At 48.6% G+C, this 21,261-nt stretch overlaps 3 protein-coding genes across 3 annotated transcripts; 1 reads left to right on the top strand and 2 right to left on the bottom strand.

Annotated features, from left to right (window-relative positions):
• Positions 1–5,439: 5,439 nt before the first annotated feature.
• Positions 5,440–6,351, bottom strand: LOC136552776 (auxin-responsive protein SAUR76-like). The gene has a single exon (XM_066544343.1). The coding sequence runs from the start codon at positions 6,256–6,258 to the stop codon at positions 5,761–5,763; it is 498 nt and encodes a 165-aa protein (XP_066400440.1). The 5' UTR covers positions 6,259–6,351; the 3' UTR covers positions 5,440–5,760.
• Positions 6,352–7,232: 881 nt separating this feature from the next.
• LOC136552775 (uncharacterized) lies at positions 7,233–8,681 on the top strand. Its single transcript, XM_066544342.1, has 2 exons — positions 7,233–8,105; positions 8,199–8,681. The coding sequence occupies exons 1-2, from the start codon at positions 7,810–7,812 to the stop codon at positions 8,389–8,391; spliced, it is 489 nt and encodes a 162-aa protein (XP_066400439.1). The 5' UTR covers positions 7,233–7,809; the 3' UTR covers positions 8,392–8,681.
• A 633-nt stretch (positions 8,682–9,314) lies between these two features.
• LOC136549158 (uncharacterized) lies at positions 9,315–21,261 on the bottom strand. The gene is made up of 10 exons (XM_066540439.1): positions 21,114–21,261; positions 20,400–20,809; positions 18,517–18,835; positions 18,416–18,420; positions 14,183–16,959; positions 12,179–12,263; positions 11,890–11,982; positions 10,390–10,469; positions 9,947–10,012; positions 9,315–9,844 (listed from the first exon to the last, which is right to left on the bottom strand). The coding sequence occupies exons 1-5, from the start codon at positions 21,178–21,180 to the stop codon at positions 14,833–14,835; spliced, it is 2,928 nt and encodes a 975-aa protein (XP_066396536.1). The 5' UTR covers positions 21,181–21,261; the 3' UTR covers positions 9,315–9,844; positions 9,947–10,012; positions 10,390–10,469; positions 11,890–11,982; positions 12,179–12,263; positions 14,183–14,832.

The raw sequence follows: 21,261 nt of genomic DNA, 5'->3' as shown, positions 1-21,261 counted from the left end.
CGAATATGGGGTAAGCCGAACAACCGAAAGTGAACATGTCTAAAGCTGGAGTACATGAGCAGTTACCATATTGGAGGCCTCGTAAAATTGGACGCCTCGTAAAAGTGCATTTTAAACAAATTTCTGATGATGGATTGATGTTACAGCTTGGGGTAAATAAGCAAATGGCCAGTATATGTTTAATGTTTTCACCAAATGGATGAGGAAAATTGACAGCAACACAACAACAGAATTTTGAATGTCCCTCCTCAACAGTTGTTGGTGATGTATATAAAAAAAAGGGGGAGAAAAAAAAGGTATACGTTGGTCCTGCACTATTCGACACATCCCACGGACCACGGTTGTCCTGTGGAGCGGGGACTCTATGAACTGGGAACTGTGCACCTGTAACTAAAAACGTATCCATTTGTAATTCTCCACTGCAGTCGTTGGCGAGGTCTGCTTCATGTTTCTTACTTTGTTTAGGGGAAAAAATCCCTGATCAATAGACAAGGATCCACATGCAATAAATCTTCTGTCCTGTTCTGTTCTGGCACATTCCCAAATCAATAGGGGCGAGGAGACGAAGCCCTTAAAGGCGCCAGCTTTTCTTCTGTTCCATTTGGTTTCCTCTTGATTCCTCTTTAAACGATTTAATCTTCTGCAATCAGCTGATCCTTTTCATCGTATTTCCGAGCAAAAGAGAAACCCTTTTTATGCACTCTGCTGTTCCGCCATCTCTGTTCTTCTCACCGACTCGAATCCCCATTCTCCCCAACCGAGTGGCCTCTGGCTTCACAAAACAAGAACACGACCGGTTCCTATTCCCTATATCTGCGTAGAGGCGGCGAGACACCCGAATCCGGCAAAAGGGTTCGCGGTTTGATTGGGAGGAGCGCAGGAGTCCGGCGTCAAAACCCAATCTTGGCGCCCGTGCTGGAGTGCCCCCATCGTCTTCTTCCTGTGGTGGTAGGAAGAGGCGAACACCAGTGGAGATGGTTCCGTGGGAAGGCTACATCAGCGACGAGACGATGGACACCTTCACGCCCATCGTTCTCTACTGGGTGTACGCCGGCGGCTACCAGCTGATCCTTCACCGCCGGCCGCTTGAGCGGTACAGGCTCCACACGCGGGCTGAGGAGGAGAAGAACCTCGTCAGTCTCCCCACCGTCGTCCGCGGCCTACTCCTGCAGCAGCTCGTGCAGGCCATCGTCGCGATGATCTTGTTCATGGTAAGGAGATAGTCAGCCTTGGTCCATTGGCATTTTAGTTAATTTCCAGAGTTTCAGTTCAATTAGTGGTACTGCCATTGAGATAAACAAAACCGAGTTAAGAGTCAGTCAGTCGATATCAACTATGTTATAAAGATAGCATTGATATTATTAGGTATGTGCTGGATTTTGCTAAAATCGTTCACCGTCCTTGTTGCTATTATCAGGTACTTTTGCCATTTAAGCCAGTGACCATATATAGATATAGTTGCCAGCATGCTACCATTAATGTCTGAATACATATGGTGAATGATCGGCAACTCAAGAGTGTTAGGAAACTTTCAGAATGTAGAGTCTATTTGGCAATGGCTATTAAGTAGTATAGGCTTGAAAAGAAAAGAACGAGGGCTGCTGGTTAGTTGTGATGGCTCATCTTGCATTAACAAATTGGATAGGAGGGGCAGACATGTCAAATGTGTTAAATATCATCAGTTTTCATGGTATCAGGGTTTTGGACCTTGAATGTGTTATCTCATAATGTCAAACAAATATCAATGAGTGAAGCTATTTGTTTTCTCCTTGAAAGAAGTTTACTAACTGAAGATGGGATAGCAACTAGGGATGCAACTCCCATATGTTTGGGGTTTGGGTCGACCCAAAACTTGCTAAAATGAACTAATATGTCATTTCCACCTAATTAATTTAAGGTGAGGGATGAACTAGGCTAGCTGAATAAGAGTGCTTGGAAAGCAGCTATTAAAGTGCTTGAGTTGTGACTAGGGGCTCTTGGTGGGTTTCAACTCTAGCCTACCCTAACTTGCGTGGGACTGACATGCTTTGTTGTTGTTGTCGTTGATAATGATGATGATGATGAACTAGGCTAGCTGACCCACAAAACACCATCGGTTATCCACTTGCATCTTTAATAACAATCCATAATCTTTCTATTTTCCGGTAAAAACGTAGTCAAGAAAATTAGTCACCATCTAATAGAAGTCAGTGTTACTTGCAACATAATGGGCAGCAGCTTGTGACTTCAATAGGAATCAGCAAATCACTGTATTTTCGTGCATCCTGCTCACATTCCTATCGCTGTAGTACCTTTTCAGTCCAACAACAACAACAAAAAAAAAAAAAGACTTTAAGTCACAAACAAATTATGGTAGGCTAGAGTTGAAATCCAGCAGAAGCAATCAAGGTTCAGGCACGTGAATAACTATTTTTCAAGCACTCTTATCTAAGGCTAAGTCTTTGGGTATATTCCATCCTTTCAAGTCTCCTTTTATTGCCTCTACCCAAGTCAACTTCAGTCTTCCTCTGCCTCTCTTCACGTTACTATCCTGGCTTAGGATTCCACTGCGCACCGGTGCCTTTGGAGGTCTTCGTTGGATATGTCAAAACCATCTCAACCGGTGTTGGATAAGCTTTTCTTCAATTGGTGCTACCCCTAATCTATCACATATATCATCGTTCTGAACTCGATCCCTTCTTGTATGACCGCAAATCCAACGCAACATATGCATTTCCGCGACACTTATCTGTTGAACATGTCGTTTTTTCGTAAGTCAATATTTTGCACCATACAACATAACAGGTCTAATCGTTGTCCTATAAAACTTGCCTTTTAACTTTTGTGGTACCCTTTTGTCACATAGGACACCGGATGCTTGGCGCCACTTCATCCACCCCGCTTTGATTCTATGGCTAACATCTTCATCAATATCTCCGTCTCTCTGTAGTATTAATTCTAAATATCGAAAGGTATCCTTCCTAGACACTGCTTACCTTCCAAACTAATATCTTCCTCCTCCCGAGTAGTAGTGCCGAAGTCACATTTCATATACTCAGTTTTAGTTCTACTGAGTCTAAAACCTTTGGACTCCAAAGTCTCCCACCATAACTCCAGTTTCTGATTCACTCATGTCCGGTTTTCATCAACTAGCACTATATCGTCCGCGAAAAGCATACACCAAGGGATGTCCCCTTGTATGTCCCTTGTGACCTCATCCATCACTAAGGTAAACAGATAAGGGCTCAAAGCAGACCCTTGATGTAGTCCAATCCTAATCGGGAAGTCATCCGTGTCTCCATCACTTGTTCGAACACTAGTCACAACATTGTTATACATGTCCTTAATGAGCCCGACGTACTTCGTTGGGACTTTATGTTTGTCCAAAGCCAACCACATAACATTTCTTGGTATTTTATCATAAGCCTTCTCCAAGTCAATAAAAACCATGTGTAGGTCCTTCTTCTTCTCTCTGTACCGCTTCATAACTTGTCTTATTGCGAAAATGGCTTCCATGGTTGACCTTCCGGGCATGAAACCAAATTGGTTCACAGAGACCCACGTTATTGCTCTCAAGCAATGCTCGATAACTCTCTTCCATAGCTTCATAGTATGGCTCATCAACTTAATTCTCCGGTAATTAGTACAATTTTGAATATCCCCTTTATTCTTGTAGATCGGTATCAATATACTTCTCCTCCACTCGTCAGGCATCTTGTTCGATTAAAAAATATGGTTGAACAACTTGGTTAGCTATACTATAGCTATGTCCTCGAGGCATCTCCACACCTCGATTAGGGTACCATCCGGTCATATTGCCTTACCTCCTTTCATCCTTTTCAACGCCTCTCTGACCTTAGATTCTTGGATTCTCCGCACAAAGCGCCAATTGGTGTCATCAAAAGAGTCATCCAACTGAAAGGTTGTGTCCGTATTCTCACCATTGAACAATTTGTCAAAATACTCTTGTCATCGATGTCGGATCTCATTCTCCTTCATCAAGAGATGCTCCCTTTCATCCTTAATGCACTTAACTTGGTTGAAGTCTCTTATCTTTCTCTCACGAACCCTAGGCATCCTATAAATGTCATTCTCTCCTTCCTTCATCTCAAATGTTGGTAAAGATCCTCATACGTTCTACCCTTTACCACACTTACAGCTCGCTTTGCAGTCTTCTTTGCCACCATGTACTTCTTTAGGTTGTCCACACTCCTATCATAATACAAGCGTCTATAGCATTCTTTCTTCTCCTTAATAGTACTGTCTCCGGGCTCTTGGGAAGACAAATATCACATAAATCAGTCGCATACTCGTACGCTGCTTCGAAATGGTTTGTACTTTGTTGTCCTGGCTCAAAGCCTGAAATAATGCCGGAATGTTTAGGTTCGCTAGCAGATACATCATCCTTGGTTCAGCAAGCAGTATTTTGAAATGGCTTGGTCATGCTTCTGGTCTTGAGCACATACACTACTGTATTGTTTCACAGAACAGAATAGCACGCGTGACCAATTGACTAGTTGTCTGTGGTTGTAGACCTATGGGCGAACACGCTCGGCCGTGGTCCCGTTGGATTGGAACTCAGCCCACCCCCGCCGAAGCAAAGCAGAGGAAGGAGTCGAAGGACCCGGTACGGCGAGCGGCGAAATCACTCGAGGAGCGCGGGTGTTTCGGAGGAAACCGGGCGGATGGTGCGCGGCGCCGCGGCGGCACACTGGTGCGAGCTGCGAATCTTGCGATGCGCAAGTGTCAAGTGTGTCGTGCTGCCCCCGATCAGCTAGCCATTACGTGGGGTTCGCTCTCGCACTCGGCCGGCATCGACTCATCGAGCTGGCCACGATCGATCCATGCGTTGTTTGCTGCCAGTCGCCATCCTACACTGCCGAGGAGGCCCCGTGACTTTCCCATTCGGTTTTCTTGTTTCCGCTCGTCGGCTCGCAGCGACGAACGTACGTGTCCAGTGTCCTTCCGTGAAACATACACATGCGCGCTCAGCTGTCACGGTCGGGCCTGTCAAATCTCGTTGTCATCTCACGACTCACGGTAACAGCGCTCGGAGTCGGATCGGACCGGACCAACAGGGACGACGACGCACGCCGGCCCTTGGGTGGCATATGCATGTGTCCCCGCGCGCGCCGGTTGTTGCATTGCCACGTCTGCTCTCGCTGTCAGTGTCAGATCACTCATCACCGGAGAGCTGTTCCCGGGAATCAGAATCAGTCCAGTCCGTTCCGTCGCGCAAGCCCGCCCGTGTGCTCTGCCTAGCTTATCCGCTTCATCTTGCACATCACAGCACACACGCATCGTCGCCTGGATCGTCGTCAGCTCAAGCCTTGAAGCAACCGCTCTTTAACGAGGCCGACAAGGTTCTCTCCATGCGCGACGCCAGGCTATTTACTAAAATGATGTTGACTGATAGCCCGAATAAGCTAGCTAGTAACAGGAGAAGTCCACAAAAATCTTGTATGAAAAAAAAAACAAATTGTAGACATTTTCTTTTTGGAAAACCAGAGTGTTAATCTGAGATTAACACTGTAGAGTTAATTTTTGATTGGCACATGGAAACGAAGTTTCTTCATATATAAAGCATGCATGCTTACAAATTTAAGTTGTAGACAGCCAGAGCACGTAGCTTATTCGTTCCCATTGTTACTACATTAGTAGTATCTTGATCATAATTATATACTGCATGTATAGCATTATACACATGAAGGACAAGAGCTAAATGACGCGGATTAAGAATACAGATTGCTTTTAACTTAGCCAGCCACTGGGAATTTATTATTACAAGCTTAACTCGTGGTCACGGTCGTCGTCGTCGTCGTCGTCGTCCTGCGAGTAGAACTCGACGATCTCGGAAAGGTCATCAGCGGCAGCGGCGGAGTCCTCCTCGCCGTCGCCGGCCACCCCGTCGCGGGCATTGGTGGCCAGCCACAGCAGGTGCTCGAACAGCAAGGCGTCGACGTCGACGGCGACGCCTCCGCCGGGGGCCCGCCGCCCCGAGGCCGCCAGCAGCCGGCGCACCGGCCCGGCCTCCAGAACGGCGGGGTCGACGTGGAACACGCTCTTCTTCGCCCTCCCCTTCGTCGCCGTCCGGACCTCCACCCTCACCGCCGCCGCCTCGGCCTCGGACTCGGCCTCGAGCGCCGGCGCGGAGTGGAGGCGGCGGTAGGCGCCCGCGCGGTGGGAGCGCGTCAGGAACGCGTAGCAGCCGGACGCCGAGGGCCGCGGGGACGGGGCCTCGTCGCCGCCGCTGGCGGCGTCGTGATGGCGGTGGGGCATGGCGCGCGCGTGCAAGCCGTTTGCTCGTTTCTGTATGCGCGTTTGGGTGGGGGTGCTTTTCTTGGATCGGCGCGTTTTAAGCTGGGGAGGGTTTGGAACTAACGGTCGGACAGTGCGGCCGGCGGGTTTCCTACCGTGTTGGCTTCGGATCGCGGGTCGGTGGAGCCAGGGGGTGTCTCTGCTTTTTACTGTACTTTTCTTCTTCTTCTGGAAATAAAACCATCTTTGAATTCACCAGGTTTTGACTGTGAGTCAAAAGTTAATTGTGTGGTGTCCCACTGAATTTTGAACTCGAGACATTCAGCCTGTTCTGCAGGTCGTAAACGATCGTGGATTATTTACTGCTGACCGGTTTAGTGCGAGAGAAAAATAATGTTCCAGCTTATAATCCACGATCGTATACGAGCAAGCGAACATGCTGATTACATTACAATTGTTCGTGTTCCTTGCAGTGGACAAACGAACTAGTGTTACATGTCCACAGTCATATTTAACTGTTTCTTAATAACAAAAGAAACAAGAAATGTAAACGAGTTTGTAATGCCAAATCTTAACCCGTGTCTCCATGAGTGAGTTGGTTAAACACACAGTGACGGTTCGGTATTCTACACGGGTCGAGGCTGGTAGCTAGCCTAATCGATCGCACTACATTCCAATCCCCCGCCGGCACGGCACTAACAACGCACCTTCTCCCCTTGTCTTTTTAGCAAGTGTGTAAACAAACCTGCCCCATTATAAATTCGGATTAGCTCAATGGTTAGCGTCGAGCAGAGCAGACAGCAGAGGCCGTGGTTGTTAGCCAGGTTTGGTTCCTCGCAGTCGCATGTGAACTGAACCAAGGCCGAAGTTGCCGGGAACGATACGCCGATTATTATTCCCTGTCATCAGGGCAGGACAGCAGGAGTAAGTAAACACGTCTGCTGAACGGTCTCCAATCCAGGTGTGTTCAGATCAGTGGTCGTTCAGCAAGCTTGGTAGGAGTACTTGCTTCCACGTAGTACGTACTTTGAGTGAGAAGATCCATCGGTCTGGTAGAGAGAGTGGTAGTGGCAGTGGTAGGTCAGGCCTCGTCGTCCCGATGGGTCGTGCGTCGCGACCGGCGCGCAGTGGCCGCCACGAATCAGTATCACTGCCGTGCCCGTGCGTGGTCTCTCGACGCAGCAGTGCCGTCGGCCTGCGTCGTGCACTCGACAGCCCGGCGACGTATGGCACTCGCGTGCAATCAACTCCTCCGCCACGCGCCCGCCTCGTCATGACATAGGGTCCACAGAATTTTCTTCCCATGACATACATCTTTTCTGCTCGTTTTTTACCGAGGAGCAGCCGACGTGGCTTGACACGTGCGCTGGCACGTAACCGCGCTCCGGGCCGCCGGGCTCCTGAGCCCAACACGTGTCTCTGGACGTGTCCGCCCGAACGAAGAAAGCTCCCGGCCAATCCATCCATCCATGGCCATGGGTCCGGGGGGCGCCTAACTTCGCTCGCTCCACCGGTTCCAGCCGCGCGCGGCGACGACGTCTCTCGATCACCACCAGCTTGCAGCCCGCGGCAATGAGCGGCAGCAACAGGAACGGCAAGAAGGGCAAGGGTGGCGCCGGCGCCCACGCCGCCGCGCGACCTGTGGCGACCTGCATGGCCGCCGCCATCGTCTCCGTCGTCGTGCTGCTCGTCGCGGCGTCGGTTCTGCTGTTCCTGCTGTCGCCACCGGCGCCGGGGACCCCGGGGCAGGGGCCGCCCCGCGAGCCGGTGGAGCTGGCGATCGGCCTCTCCGGGCACGAGCGCTGGCTCGAGGCGCTCCGCGCCTGGGCCAAGCTCGCGTGCTTCAACCTCCGGCCGGCCGAGCCGCGGTAGATGGTTATGCTTACTGGCGCGCGCGCGCTGTGTCCTTTGCGTTTGGATCGGGAGACGTGTGTTCTCACGGCTGCCGTGTGTGTGGCAAGGTACCATCTGCTGCGGAGCCCGGCGTCGGTGACCAAGAAAACCTTGGAGATGAGCATGGAGGCGGTGGAGCACTCGGCGGAGTCGGCGGCCACGGCCACCGAGGAGGCCCTGGAGAGGACCACCGAGAAGGTCAAGAGGAAGGTCTCGCTCTCGCGCTCGCCGTCGGCGCAGCGCCCTGATGGAGACCTCTGAGCACAACTTTTCCTGTTTATTTCTTCTTTTTCTAAAGCTTCAGTGCTGTGTACTCTGTAGCGTCTAGCTAGCCTGTAGCGTGTAAAATTGTCAAGAACGTGCTGTATCACCAGTCAGTCCAAAACGTTTTGCGATGTAAACGTGTTCTGTACCAGGTCGATTGTGAGATCTAAGCGTATTGCGATGCAGATCGATTGGATGCTTGCAAATTCAGTGAGCCAGTACTGTACCATGGCATGCAGAATGCAGATGAAATGTCAAGTGTACGGTGTACCATGGAATACTGCTCATTGACGAGATACCATGCCAAGCTCGCACGGCTTAATAAACTCTTTATCTTTAAGTAAAACTGGGGGCAAAAAACGAGACAAACTCATAAACCAAGGAAGGCTCACCTTCAACCGACGGCAAGCAAAACGGGTCAATTGCCGGCTTACTCAAGTAGTAGTATAGCATAGCTTTCTCGCTTCATGAAGAGATCATGACAAGAGAGATTAGATTCTGCCCTATGGAACTAGAAAAAAAGAAACTAGATGGTTCCCCGCGCTTCGCTGCGGGCAGGGTAACGATTTGCTGCGCTTTCGTGCCGCCGTTTTCAGTTAACGCCACACACGAATATAAACACAGTGGCAATCCGTAGCTAGCAGTGCTATATTCGTTTGGCTGATAAGGCATGGTTAAAAATATGTGAGAGAAAAATATTGTTCGTTGACTGAAAAAGTACGAGTTATAAGCCAAGCGAACAGGGCACTTGTTTTCAGATAAGTGTACAGATCATGCATGTAACTAAAAGCTGTGGCAAAATAAACGATTGATGATTTGTAATACAGTTAGGAATAAGTGGTTGGTTTTTATGTAGCCTGAACATGGTCCGTGAACAAAAGCGGAAAAAGGAAAGGTTGCAGGCCGCAATGCTAAATTTATGAATGTAAGCACACCCTCCCCAGACCAAGTTGATGTGGTTCATTTGTATGCGGCACGCACACTTTGCAAAATAAATAAATAAATATGAATGTATGGACTCATTGAACGCCATGTATATTCATGTTTGATTTGAAAGCAAACCTATATTGAGTGTGAAAGAAGTACAAAAATGACACGAATTGTGCACAACTGAAATCAGTGAGATCAAAAGCTATAGTTTGCCACTTCCAATTTGCCAAACATGTCTTCACTTGCACGCATTGTACATTGGAAAAAAATAGTTCTCCTGTAGTTGCCATTGCAGGCGAAAAGAATCCACATTTGAAAACAATCTCAGTGAACGAAGATATATAACGAACAACACATTCCTCGTATGAAAAGAGGGTAATAGGAGGCATGTATTACCCGCTGTAGTATAAATGTGAGTTTGCAACTAAAATTTCATAGACCAAGCAATTTTTGGAGAGGACAGCTAACACTGCTATATGCAGTCGCGCAAATGCCACCATGTCATGAACTGTAGCTGCACCTGCAGATTTTAGATTTTAGAAAATGGCTGCATAACTCAGATCGATTCATACTCTGTACAGCAAGGTTAGAAAGGAAAGCTACAGGCTTACATAGCACAAACCTTAATATGGCCCAGTAAAGATGCGTTATTCCAGGTAAGGCATCACTAAAATCATATCCTACAGGGCTGTCGTTAAAGTTTAAGACAATCTTAGTTTGGTCAGCAAAGGAAACCTGCAAGATTGATGGATTGAGCATGCCGGAAACATTTATTCTAGAAAAGAATTACTCTTAACAATTATTTCTGTATCGTGTAGCATGAAGTCTAAGATGGTGAATGACATGGAGAACTGATGGATTCAGCATGCAGACAATCTTAAGATGGTTCCGAAGAATATAAAATGACAATGAATCACATGCAAAGCTAGCCGTAGGATAGCAGACCAATAAATATAATGATCTGGAAAGAAGTTAGTGATGGGACATGAGAGTATGCAAATCAATTAGAGGCAACATGTACAGTGAGCAATAAAGAGTCTGAGAAGATGGTGTTCCTTGAATTACCTCTTCAGCTTTCCTTGAAATCCTGTGTTTGGAAGTGTGGAAGCCAAACTGCAGAACCCATTTACGCAGTACCACAGATCCTGTTTGGAGGTAGCTTAAATAAGTATACTATGTGGCAAGCCGGTGGTCCAAGACCTCAAAGGGAACTCTGAACCAATACAGACATTCATTGAAACCGATTGAGAGATATAGGAAACCTAATAGACCCGCGACAGAAAAAATGCAGAAAAATCCAGAGGTAGTATTCTTTAGCATATAAGGGCAATTTTTTCAGGCATCATAACCATGCAAGATTGTTTTTCTTTGTTTTTTTGAACATCTGTTTTAGCTTGGGAGACATGCTCATAACCCATGAAGGAAACCTAAAGGTCAATATTAATGTAAGTACATAACTGATCCAAGCTTATCCATAATGTGTTATTAAGCTTCTCAATGGATCTATCTAGCAGATCATACTGTCGTCAAATATTAGTAGTAGCAGTTCCAATATTACTGTGGTAGCCTGAAAAAATCAAAGGCATATCGAGCAAAGCAAGCATTAACAATGAGCACTGCCAAGGCAGTTTTTAAAGCACCCTCTCTCCAGTGGAGCCATTTACAATAAGGAAATAGCATCTTGTTAAAAAATTCAAAATATGCATGCATGCCAAGCATCCCTGTACACTTGCTTATGCTTCTACTACTGATGTTACTGATCTAGCAGTACGGATCATAATCAATACTATTTGGCACTACGTGCAAAGGTGAATTTGTAAATGTGTTTGGATGCACCGCATAGTGCAAATTACATATGCAACGAAAAGGGCTTTTCACTCAGGTAGTGCATAGAATAGAACAACACATCTATGCAATTACTGAATAATGTGCAGGAGCTCTATGGTCAATCTGGAAGACTAGGAATGAAGTGGTGTTCAACAAGAAGGTCCTGTCGTCGCCGGTGGCGCTTGTCTACAAAACGCTGATGCTGACCAAGACCTGGCGTCCCTTTCTAAAACCAAAGCTGAAGCCCATGGCGGAGGAAATGATCAATCTGATTTCGGCTAATGCTGCGTCGGCGATGTAGCCTGCTTTTAATCCTGTAACCCCATGGGGGTAATGCTTACGCTGTTGCTTGTTCTTTTGGTTTTAGTCTGGTACCTGTTGAGGTAGGCGTTGGTATCCTGAGTAGTCAGATAGAGATAAACTCTAGTTCTGGTTGAGGTAGTCGGTCTTCTTTTAAGCTCGTCATTGTAAGCTGGTGTTCCCAGTGCTGGATCAGGGTGTTCGATACGCTTTCTAATAAAGCTGGGTGAATACCTTTGGTCTAAAATGCAATTACTGAATACAAATAATGCAACTCAAAGCAAAATGCATCGAATAGGTTAGTTGATATGGCTGTATATTTGGATAGCTCTGCATGGGAAATTACACAGAATAAAGATGGAATTTGAAACATAGCTGTACAGATTTGCCATTGCTGTGTACTGATGAACACATAAAGCGGTATCCAAAAGGACTTACTTCACGAAGTTCCGAGTTATGTGTAGCCTGTTAAAGCATTTCCTTGATGGACAGTGTCTCCGTGAGACTCCTGAAACCTCGGGCGTTTCATGGCTGCCAAGAAACAGTAAACTATGAAGACAATGACTCGATAGCAACATTTACAGTAGGTTACCACAGTTAATAATTAGTAATATTTTCAGGGACCAAAGGTGCAGGTGGAGGAGCACACAACACATTTGGATCAATGAGAACCGCAGTTAGAAGATGCAGCTTAATTAGAATTGTCGAAAACACAATGCATCTTGACCTTGGTTGGATGGATGTTCAGGTCGATGTCCTTGTTCTATCATCATGCGCTCGGCTATGGATTTATAAGAATGCAGAGCCTCGAACTGAAAAATTGCAGACAAGCAACAATATCAGCAATCAAGGCCTCGGACTGGCCTGGATCACCGCGGTGCAGTGGCGGACCTCGCCCTGTTCGCTTGGACTTGTTTGACTGATAGGCCATGGCTGAAAGTACTGTTGGCTGATTTGGTGTGAGAGAAAAATATTGTTCGTTGGCTAAAAAAGTACGGCTTATAAGCCAAAAAAAGCCCAAGCGATCAGGGTAATGATACCCTGTTCGCTTGGGCTTGTTTGGCTTATAAGCCGTACTTTTTCAGCCACAAATCAAGGAGGTCGACATTGATGATCGTCCTTGAAGTCCTCCTGAAACCGCGCAGCATCTGACGAAACCGAAGCTGATAGAAAAATAGTTTCTGCTACTTGCTGGGATAACTTTGATGATCACCAAATAAACTGTACTGGACTCTCTCCTTTACTGGGTCAGAATCAATATTTTCCGCAAAAAAAGAAAATGAAAAAGTTTGTAGGCATAATACATGTATCCACACTTGTAACTAGATTAGATCAGATCCGAATACAGATAGCTATGGTTTGTGTGCTCAATTTCACACAGCAGGAATGGAAGGGGACTTTGGCATTTCACCCATCATCAGAAACGGGTTTCGCGGTTTTACCATCCCTCAAAGTGGTTTCGCTAGTTTATCATTATGAAACTGGTGTCACCCGCTGAAATACATTTTGGGTAGTTTTAATTCATGGGGAAAAAAAAGAAGACGCCTCCTTCCATTCCTACCCCTGCGCTGTTATGTTCATCCAAACGGATCGAACGTCAAAACGGATCAGCCCTCTCTCCCGTTACTCCCTCTCCTCCATCCCCAGCGGCAGCTTCGGCGACCGTCGGTCGCCCCCGCCGCAGCCGTCCGCGTCGGCGCCAGGAGCTTCCTCGACTTGGGCGTCGGGGCCGGGCGAGGCAGACGACGGGAGCAGGCGCTTCTGCGTGGGCATTCCGGCCGCTGGCTCGGCTCGACGCGCGGCGTTCCTGCCGGGAGGGAACGAGGAGGAGGACGTCCCCGTGCGCCAGCTCCCGTTCGGCCGGGTGACGGCAGAGGCCGCCGGCCGGAGGTGTCCAGTCCACCCGCCAGCCCTGGCGGTGGGAGCCGGAGCCCAGCACTGAGCGCATCAGCACCGTGCGTGCTTGCACCGAGCTGTGCTCGTTCCTAGGCTCCTGGCCGTGCGTGGCCTTCTTGGTTCATGTGCTTGCGTTCGTTCAACAGCAGGTTGGAGAGCAGCCCCTCTGTTGCTGTGCGTGTGATTTCCTTGCCTGTCTTTGAGTGATTTGATTTTGTTTGGTCAAAAGCTTGGTTCTTGCATCCGTGAATTAGTACAAATCTTTGGAGTATTAAATTACTTCTTTCACTTGATACGGTATTCACAACCGCCGGAGCCGCCAGCCACAGTTGAATCGGCCCTCTTGTTCATCGTGGTTCAGCTGCCTACTGGAACAGTTGGCTATTTTTCTTGCTCCTGAATCGTGTACGTCTACGGCGAACTCTTTCCTGTGCCCGGTTTGTCGCTGCTAGCCTGACCTCCAGGATGGCAATGGTCTTGGCGTCTTGGCATGCGTAGGCGACCGTGTGAGCCTCGGGAGGGGGGCGGCGTGGTGGCAGGCCTATGCCGGCTGATGCCGCTGGGGATGGAGGAGAGGGAGTAACTGGAGAGAGGGCCGATCCGTTTTGACGTTCGATCCGTTTTGATGAACGTAACAGGCAGGGGTAGGAATGGAAGGAGGCGTCTTCTTTTTTTCCACGAATTAAAACTACCCAAAATGTATTTCAGCGGGTGACACCAGTTTCATAATGGCAAACTAGCGAAACCACTTTGAGGGATGGTAAAACTGCGAAACCCGTTTCTAATGATGGGTAAAATGCCAAAGTCCCGGATGGAAGAGAAGGGGTGCGCGTACCTGTTTGGTGGCTGTCACCGGCAGAAGCGCCGAAGATGGAGGCCTGGGCACGTGGCGTAGGGCGGAGGCGGCGGCAACGGCTGCCCAGTCGTCGCCAGCAGAGAACGCTCTCCACCGCTGGCCCACTACCATTCGCGGCAGGCAGATCCGGTGATGAAAGGGAGGAGCGAGCGGGCTCGTGGACGAAGATGACAGCTGGACGACGGTCGGGAGCAGAGGGGGCGAGGTGCAGGAGACGATGGAGAACCAGAGGAGCAGGCGTGGAGCCTGCGAGGCTGCCGGGCGTGGCATGTGCGCATGGAGCGGCAAAGGAAGAGGACGAACAAGAGGCGGATGTGACGAGGTGCAATGCTGCGTGTTCTTTTTTTCACTTTGACAGGCCTGGTGGAGAGGAAGAGGTGGCTGCAGCCGTGATCGGGTCGGGGCGGAGACGTTTCTGGAGGCAGGCAGAAGTGGACGGCTGGGATGGAAAGACTATAGGCGAGGCAGGCAGACGTGGACAGCTGGGATGGTAGGACCGTGGATGAACAGGGCAACAGTAAAAAGTTTGTCTCAGAAAGAGGATCTTATATGATATGATATGATGACCCCGAGAGAAACCAAATGCATCCATCAGCGACCGTCGGGAATGATGAGGCTGTGACACTCGTTCATTCCGGGCAGATATCCCTGAAAATTGGGAGCCTGCGACGATGGACACTGTGACCATAAAGAGCTTCAGTGATTTCATCGTCCTCGACGGCTGGTTCTGGCTCTGCAGATGACTTGAGAGCTGAAGGCGTAGCATCTGGCCCTGGCGTTGAGAGCTCTGCATTGGTCGCTATGATACTGCGCTCTACCAATTGGAGATCAGCAGAAAGCTTGATGGAGGTAGAGGCGCCGAGAACCATAGGCGATGGCACCTTATTCGCACCAGCAAGAGCAACCGATGGCGCATGCAGCTGGCGAGTCGAAGGGTCTTCTAAGGCGATGCTAGGAGCAGTGGCGACCTCTCCAATCTCCGCCTCAAGACTGGGCAATAGGGATTTCATATCATCATAAAGATGAAGCTCATTGGCCGAGAGTATTCTCATCTCGCGTGCCAAATCAAGACGAAACATAACCTTCAACGCAACTTCCATTTGAAGTGCAGGCGACAAGGGCTCTTCCTCCTCCTCAACAGCATCCGCCCCATCGGCATTAACTTCTCCAATCTCCGCCTCAAGATGGGGCAATAGGGACTTCAGATCATCGATCAGATCAAGCTCATCGGCGGAGAGTATTCTCTTCTTGCGTGCCAAATCGAAGCGAAACAAAATCTCGATTGCACATTCCTTTTGAAGTGCAGGTGACAAGGGCTCCTCCTCCTCCACCTCCTCTTCCTCCTCCTCCTCCTCAACAACAACAACATCCGCCCCATCGGCATTATCCTCTCCAATCTCCGCCTCAAGACGGGGCAATAGGGACTTCATATCATCATAAAGATCAAGCTCATCGGCCGAGAGTATTCTCATCTCGCGTGCCAAATCAAGACGAAACATAACCTTCAACGCAGCTTCCATTTGAAGTGCAGGCGACAAGGGCTCTTCCTCCTCCTCCTCAACAGCATCCACCCCATCGGCATTAACTTCTCCAATCTCCGCCTCAAGACGAGGCAATAGGGACTTCAAATCATCGATCAGATCAAGCTCATCGGCGGAGAGTATTCTCTTCTTACGTGCCAAATCGAAGCGAAACAAAATCTCGATTGCACATTCCTTTTGAAGTGCAGGTGACAAGGGCTCCTCCTCCACCACCTCCTCTTCCTCCTCCTCCTCAACAACAACATCCGCCCCATCGGCATTATCCTCTCCAATCTCCGCCTCAAGATGGGGCAATAGGGACTTCATATCATCATAAAGTTCAAGCCCATCGGGGGAGAGTATTCTCATCTCGCGTGCCAAATCAAGACGAAACATAACCTTCAATGCAGCTTCCATTTGAAGTGCAGGCCACAAGGGCTCCTCCTCAACAGCATCCGCCCCATCGGCTTCTGCAATCTCTGCCTCAAGACGGGGTAATAGAGACTTCAGATCATCGATCAGATCAAGCTCATCGGCGGAGAGTATTCTCTTCTTACGTGCCAAATCGAAGCGAAACAAAATCTCGATTGCACGTTCCTTTCGAAGTGCAGGCGACAGAGGCTCATCCTCCTCCGGCAACGAGGACTGGAGGGCAGCAGATGGGTTACCCGAAGAAGCGTCGACAACTGCATCCGCCCCATCCGCATCAGCCACACAAGTGGCCAACCCAGGCTGCTGGGGAGAGCACCCAGACGGCGAGGACATGCACGGAGGCTGGAGAGAGCTGGTGGAGACCTCGTCCTGCGGCGAGCAGTACCCGGAACTGGAGCTGGCCGAAGAGTGGTCGACCGCGACCTTGGCGACGACGGCTGAGGCGTCGTGGCCAACCGGCAATTGGGACGAGGGCTCACGGTGGGGCTTCCAGGAAGAGGGTGCGACGGCAGCAGTAGCGGCCGCGGCCCCGGCGACGGCGGCAGCCCGCGATGGCGAGCCCATGGAACTGCATCTTGGAGCCCCCTTGCGGCGGCGTCCACCCCAGGTCGGCAGTGGCCGTGGCCCCCGCGTCACCCGAGGCGCCATCCACACGCGCAGGAGGTAAACTGAACCAGGGCGGCGAAAGTCGATGACGGACGGCAAGAATCGCCGAGGAGGACCACCCGGCGGAGGATACGGCGGTGCGGGTCGGTGCACGGACGGAGATATGGGCGATGTCGAACTCCGTGGTGCGCGGGGAGGTTAGCAGGCTGCCCCTGGACGGAAGGGAGGAGGAGAGGACGGTAGGGGAGGTACGGAGGCCTCCGGGGCCGGAGTGCCCGCCGGCGCGGCTCACCGGCAGGGCGGTGCCGTGGAGAAGGGAGGGTAAAGATACAGGGGAATTGGACAAAAGAAAAGAAGGATGCTAGTGAACCATGGCCACGTTTAGTTCGACGGATTCGGCGCCGCCGGATTTACTGTGCGACAGTGCGAAAGTTGGGAGTTGAGAGCAACTAAACAGGGCAATATTGTGCATTATCTTTCGTTGCCTTGACTGACAATGAAATGAAGATTCTGACCAGGGTGCGTTTAAATTCCAGTACCTGGGGCTTATAGAATGCAAGTCCACGTAATGTTCGTGTTGCAATTTGAAAAGTTAGGACATGTTCAGTGCAGGACTGTTAAATAATTAAACTTTTACATAGCGCTGTCCTTCGTGTTTTTAGGTCGTTCTAGGGTGCCGGGTGCTTCCTAGGATTTGTATTTTTCTAAACTTTTTTTTAATGAAACACGTGCTAATGTACATTCTCGAAAAGAAGAAGATATTTTCAGTATAGTATATTTTGTTATGCTTTCAAAAGTGCCACTTCATCTTCAATAGCTCGAGTGTTTCGTTATGCGGTTTCCAAAAGTGTCACTTCTCTCAATGTGTATTTATATTTCACGGTTTCACATGCTAGGCCAAAGCATTTAAATTTTTCATGATGCTAAGAGTAGAAGGTTTGAAGATGAAACAAATTGCTCTCAGTCAAGTTTCCAACTGTGTACACCAGGTTCTATCCTAATAAAACCCAACTCTTTCCACTGCTCATAAATTTCATGTTATATCACCAGTTTTGCCTATGTAGTGTGTTATTTAATAAGACTGAAACTCTCCTCAAACTTGCACTCAAAATGGTCCTAATTTTGCAATGGCAATGACTAAAATTTCACATCAATTTTCTACTTTTTTCAAGCCACGACTGTTAAAAGGACCTCTGGCATCGGTCCTTAGACCATTATTATTGTTGACATTGTTCATTTTTTTCAATCATGACATGGCTCAAATTAACCCGTACTATTCTGAAATTTCTGATACATGCTCCTGTTTGACCTCTTGAAACACAGTTTGAGTGTACCTTGTTGGATGGCAAAAATCAATTGCTGGAATGTTTATTTACGCTAGCAGCTAGTACATCTGTCATCCCTCGTTCAGTAAGCTGATTCACATGTGCGCATGTTGTTTCACTTCACATGCGCATGCGTTTGATGCGAGGCAGTCATCGAGTGGGCATGGAAACCCTAGAACTCAGTTACAGAGGTCCAAAAAAAAAACAAGGCTAAATTCAAATATATGCCAAGGTTCACCTCCAAGGCTCCAACCAACGGCAAGCAAAACGGTAATGAAGAGAGATTCTCCTTTAGGAAACTAGAAATGACCCTCCAGAGCAATTGCTACCAAGACTATGGGTAAAAGATAGATAAACAGAATATACAGCTAGAGCCGAAATGCATCCATCAGCAACGTTGAGAATGCTGAGGATGACACTCATTCTGGACAGATCTCCCTGAAAATGGGGAGCCTGCGACGACCACTGTCACCGTAGAGAGCTTCAGTGATTTCATCGCCCTCCACGGCTGGTTCTGGATCAGCAGATGACTTGAGAGTTGAAGGCGTAGCTTCTGGTCCTGGCATTGGGAGCTCTGCATTGGTCGCTACGACGCTGCCCTCTGGCAACTGGAGTTCAGCAGGAAGCTTGACGGAGGTGGAGGCACCAAGAACTGTAGTAGGAAGATTGCTACTTGTCTGCGGCGGGGAGACGAAAGAAATGCGGTTTTCTGAATCCTGAAAACCTGGTGCGCCAGTAAGCCGGCCAGCCTGTGCAACATATATTATAAAACCAAGTAAAAGTATGTTAACATAAATTCAAGTCAGGGGAATTGGGCAAAAGAATGATGTTAGTGAACTATACTGTGCATTATTTATGGTTGCTTTGATTGACAATGATGCACTGATTCTGAAAAACATGCTAACCATTGGATAAGACAGACAGGACAGCTAAAAGAATGAAAATATCTCAGCACATCAGGGCATTGAAATGCTGATACTGGATCTTATAAAATGCCTAGTCCACATACTCTTCTCTTTGTATTGCCACTTGCATACTTAGGGCATGTACAATGCAAGAATGTTTAAATAGACGTTTAAAGACAGAACAATTAAGCGCCTACATGTGAATCCTAATTTACGATGGCAACTATATTTTCACATAAATCTCCAATTTTTTTCAAGCCGCAACTGTTAGTTGTTTTGCTGAAAAAGGGCCTCAGGCATTGGTGCTTGAGCAAGCAGTGATGCCACTGCAAGAGCTCGTTGATGTTTCATCCACCAGCGCACGGAGACCAGTAAGGCAGTAACTGCCTGCAAGCACCAAGCAGGCATCGGCGTTGTAAATGCCCTTAAGCAGCGATGCCACAGCAAAAGCTAGTTGAGGCGCTGTCCACCAGGGCACATAAAACCAGCAAGGCAGTAACCGCCTGCAAGCAAGCATCGGCGTTGTACATGCCCTCATAGATTGTTTCCAACTAAAGCAGCCAGTAACGGACGGATCCATAACGGACCTATCTGTCTGGTAATGCACCTCAAAGGACATTACCTAACATGAATGGCCTGATAAGGAAATGATAGAAGAAATTTACACTTGAGCTTTGACACCTGGATTAACTAGTTTGCACAGTAATATTAAATAGCAAGTCTACACATAAGTCATGTATGTCTGAAATGTAATGGGATCTCCAGTTTGTAAAATGGTGGATAGCAACACTTCGGGGATGTGGCTTCCTCTACAGAAACAACGGGACTGCAAATAACACTCTGTCCTTTTCTGAAAAGTAGGGTGCGTCAATTAAAGCAAATCCATAACTATTCACAAGAGTGCGTCATAGTAAAATTAAATAATGTTCACTGTGACGCATTCCCTAAAATCCGAAGTCGTTAGTCAATGATAATGAACTAATTCTCATAATAGCTTAATAAATCGTCGATCTGTATATCTAGAACTAGAATTAAGGTAACCACAGCAAAAGCTACTGTCTGTGCAAAAGCAAATTGTCTGAGATATTGCATTAGAACATGTGTACTCTCTCAGCAAAAATGTGGTCCACATGTACATAAGTTGGCTTGATTAAATCCATGTCTTGCGGCAAACCGCTTTGAGCAACCCTTAACTCCAAGGACTCAGTTCAACTACATTCCACACTATAATTAACAGGAAATTCCTTGAAGCAAAGCATAGGAATCATGCAACCATGGCATTAACCAAACTAATCTTACCTATGATCCAACCACTAGGGCCAATCACAAATCTTTACTACCCTTCAGCTAGTGACTAATCAGACCCCAAATTGTTAATGAAACTAGATCTGGAGAGCAGCACAAGTACCTCATGTTTGGAGCCGTAGTGGCCGGCACCAGGTGCCCAAACCCCATCATCCGCTACCAGGTACGAAGCCCTCATCTGCGGCGGCGGCGGTGGCATCGACTGCGGGGAGTAGAGGACGCGGCTGTCCAGGTCCGCGGAGGCGGCGAAACAGGAGCGGCGGTAGCGGAGGAGCGAGGCGTCGAACCCGAGTTCGAGACCGCCGGAAGACGACGACGAAGAGTACCCAGACACGCCGCCTTCCCCGCCGGCCACGGCGTCAAAGGCCGGCGTGAGGTAGGTCCTCAACGACGGCGAAGAGAGTCGGCGCTGCCGCCGCCGCGCCGCTGACTCGCCAGCCCACCTGCTGCTGCCGGGGGACGCGGGGACGTACTCGAAGTCCATCGCCGCGAGCCCGTAGCTCTCACGCGGAGCTGCGCACCAAATCGCCGCAAGGGTTAACGCCTGGAGAGGGGGCGAGATTGGGAAAGCGAGAGATTCGCGGATGCGGGTTGAAATTTGAAAGAAAATTGGACTCCTTCGAAATTTTGGGACTCCGAATCGGAAAGAAAAAAATCCTCCCCCGAAAACGCCCACGCGGCCAACGAGGGTTGCGGACGACTCACGATGAATCCGCGGTTGCGTTCGCAAAAGCAAATTCCTTTCGCGGGGCTCGAGGGATTCGAAAAAAAATCATAAAAATCATATAAACTTTGAAAAAATAAAAGGAGTTGATACATGGACTACGAAACCGGATCATCCAAAGACTGCAGCAGGAGCTAGCAGTTCCTGAAGTCCAAACCATTGAACAGTGCAGCACAAACTGGCAGATCAAGATCTAATAATGTAAAGGATTCAAACGAGTCCAGGAACGGATAAAAAAACA

Source organism: Miscanthus floridulus, chromosome 4 (assembly GCF_019320115.1).
Source record: "Miscanthus floridulus cultivar M001 chromosome 4, ASM1932011v1, whole genome shotgun sequence".
NCBI classification, from domain to species: Eukaryota; Viridiplantae; Streptophyta; class Magnoliopsida; order Poales; family Poaceae; genus Miscanthus; species Miscanthus floridulus.
The sequence above is the reverse complement of the archived record's forward strand: the minus strand, read 5'-3'. Positions and strand labels throughout refer to the sequence as shown.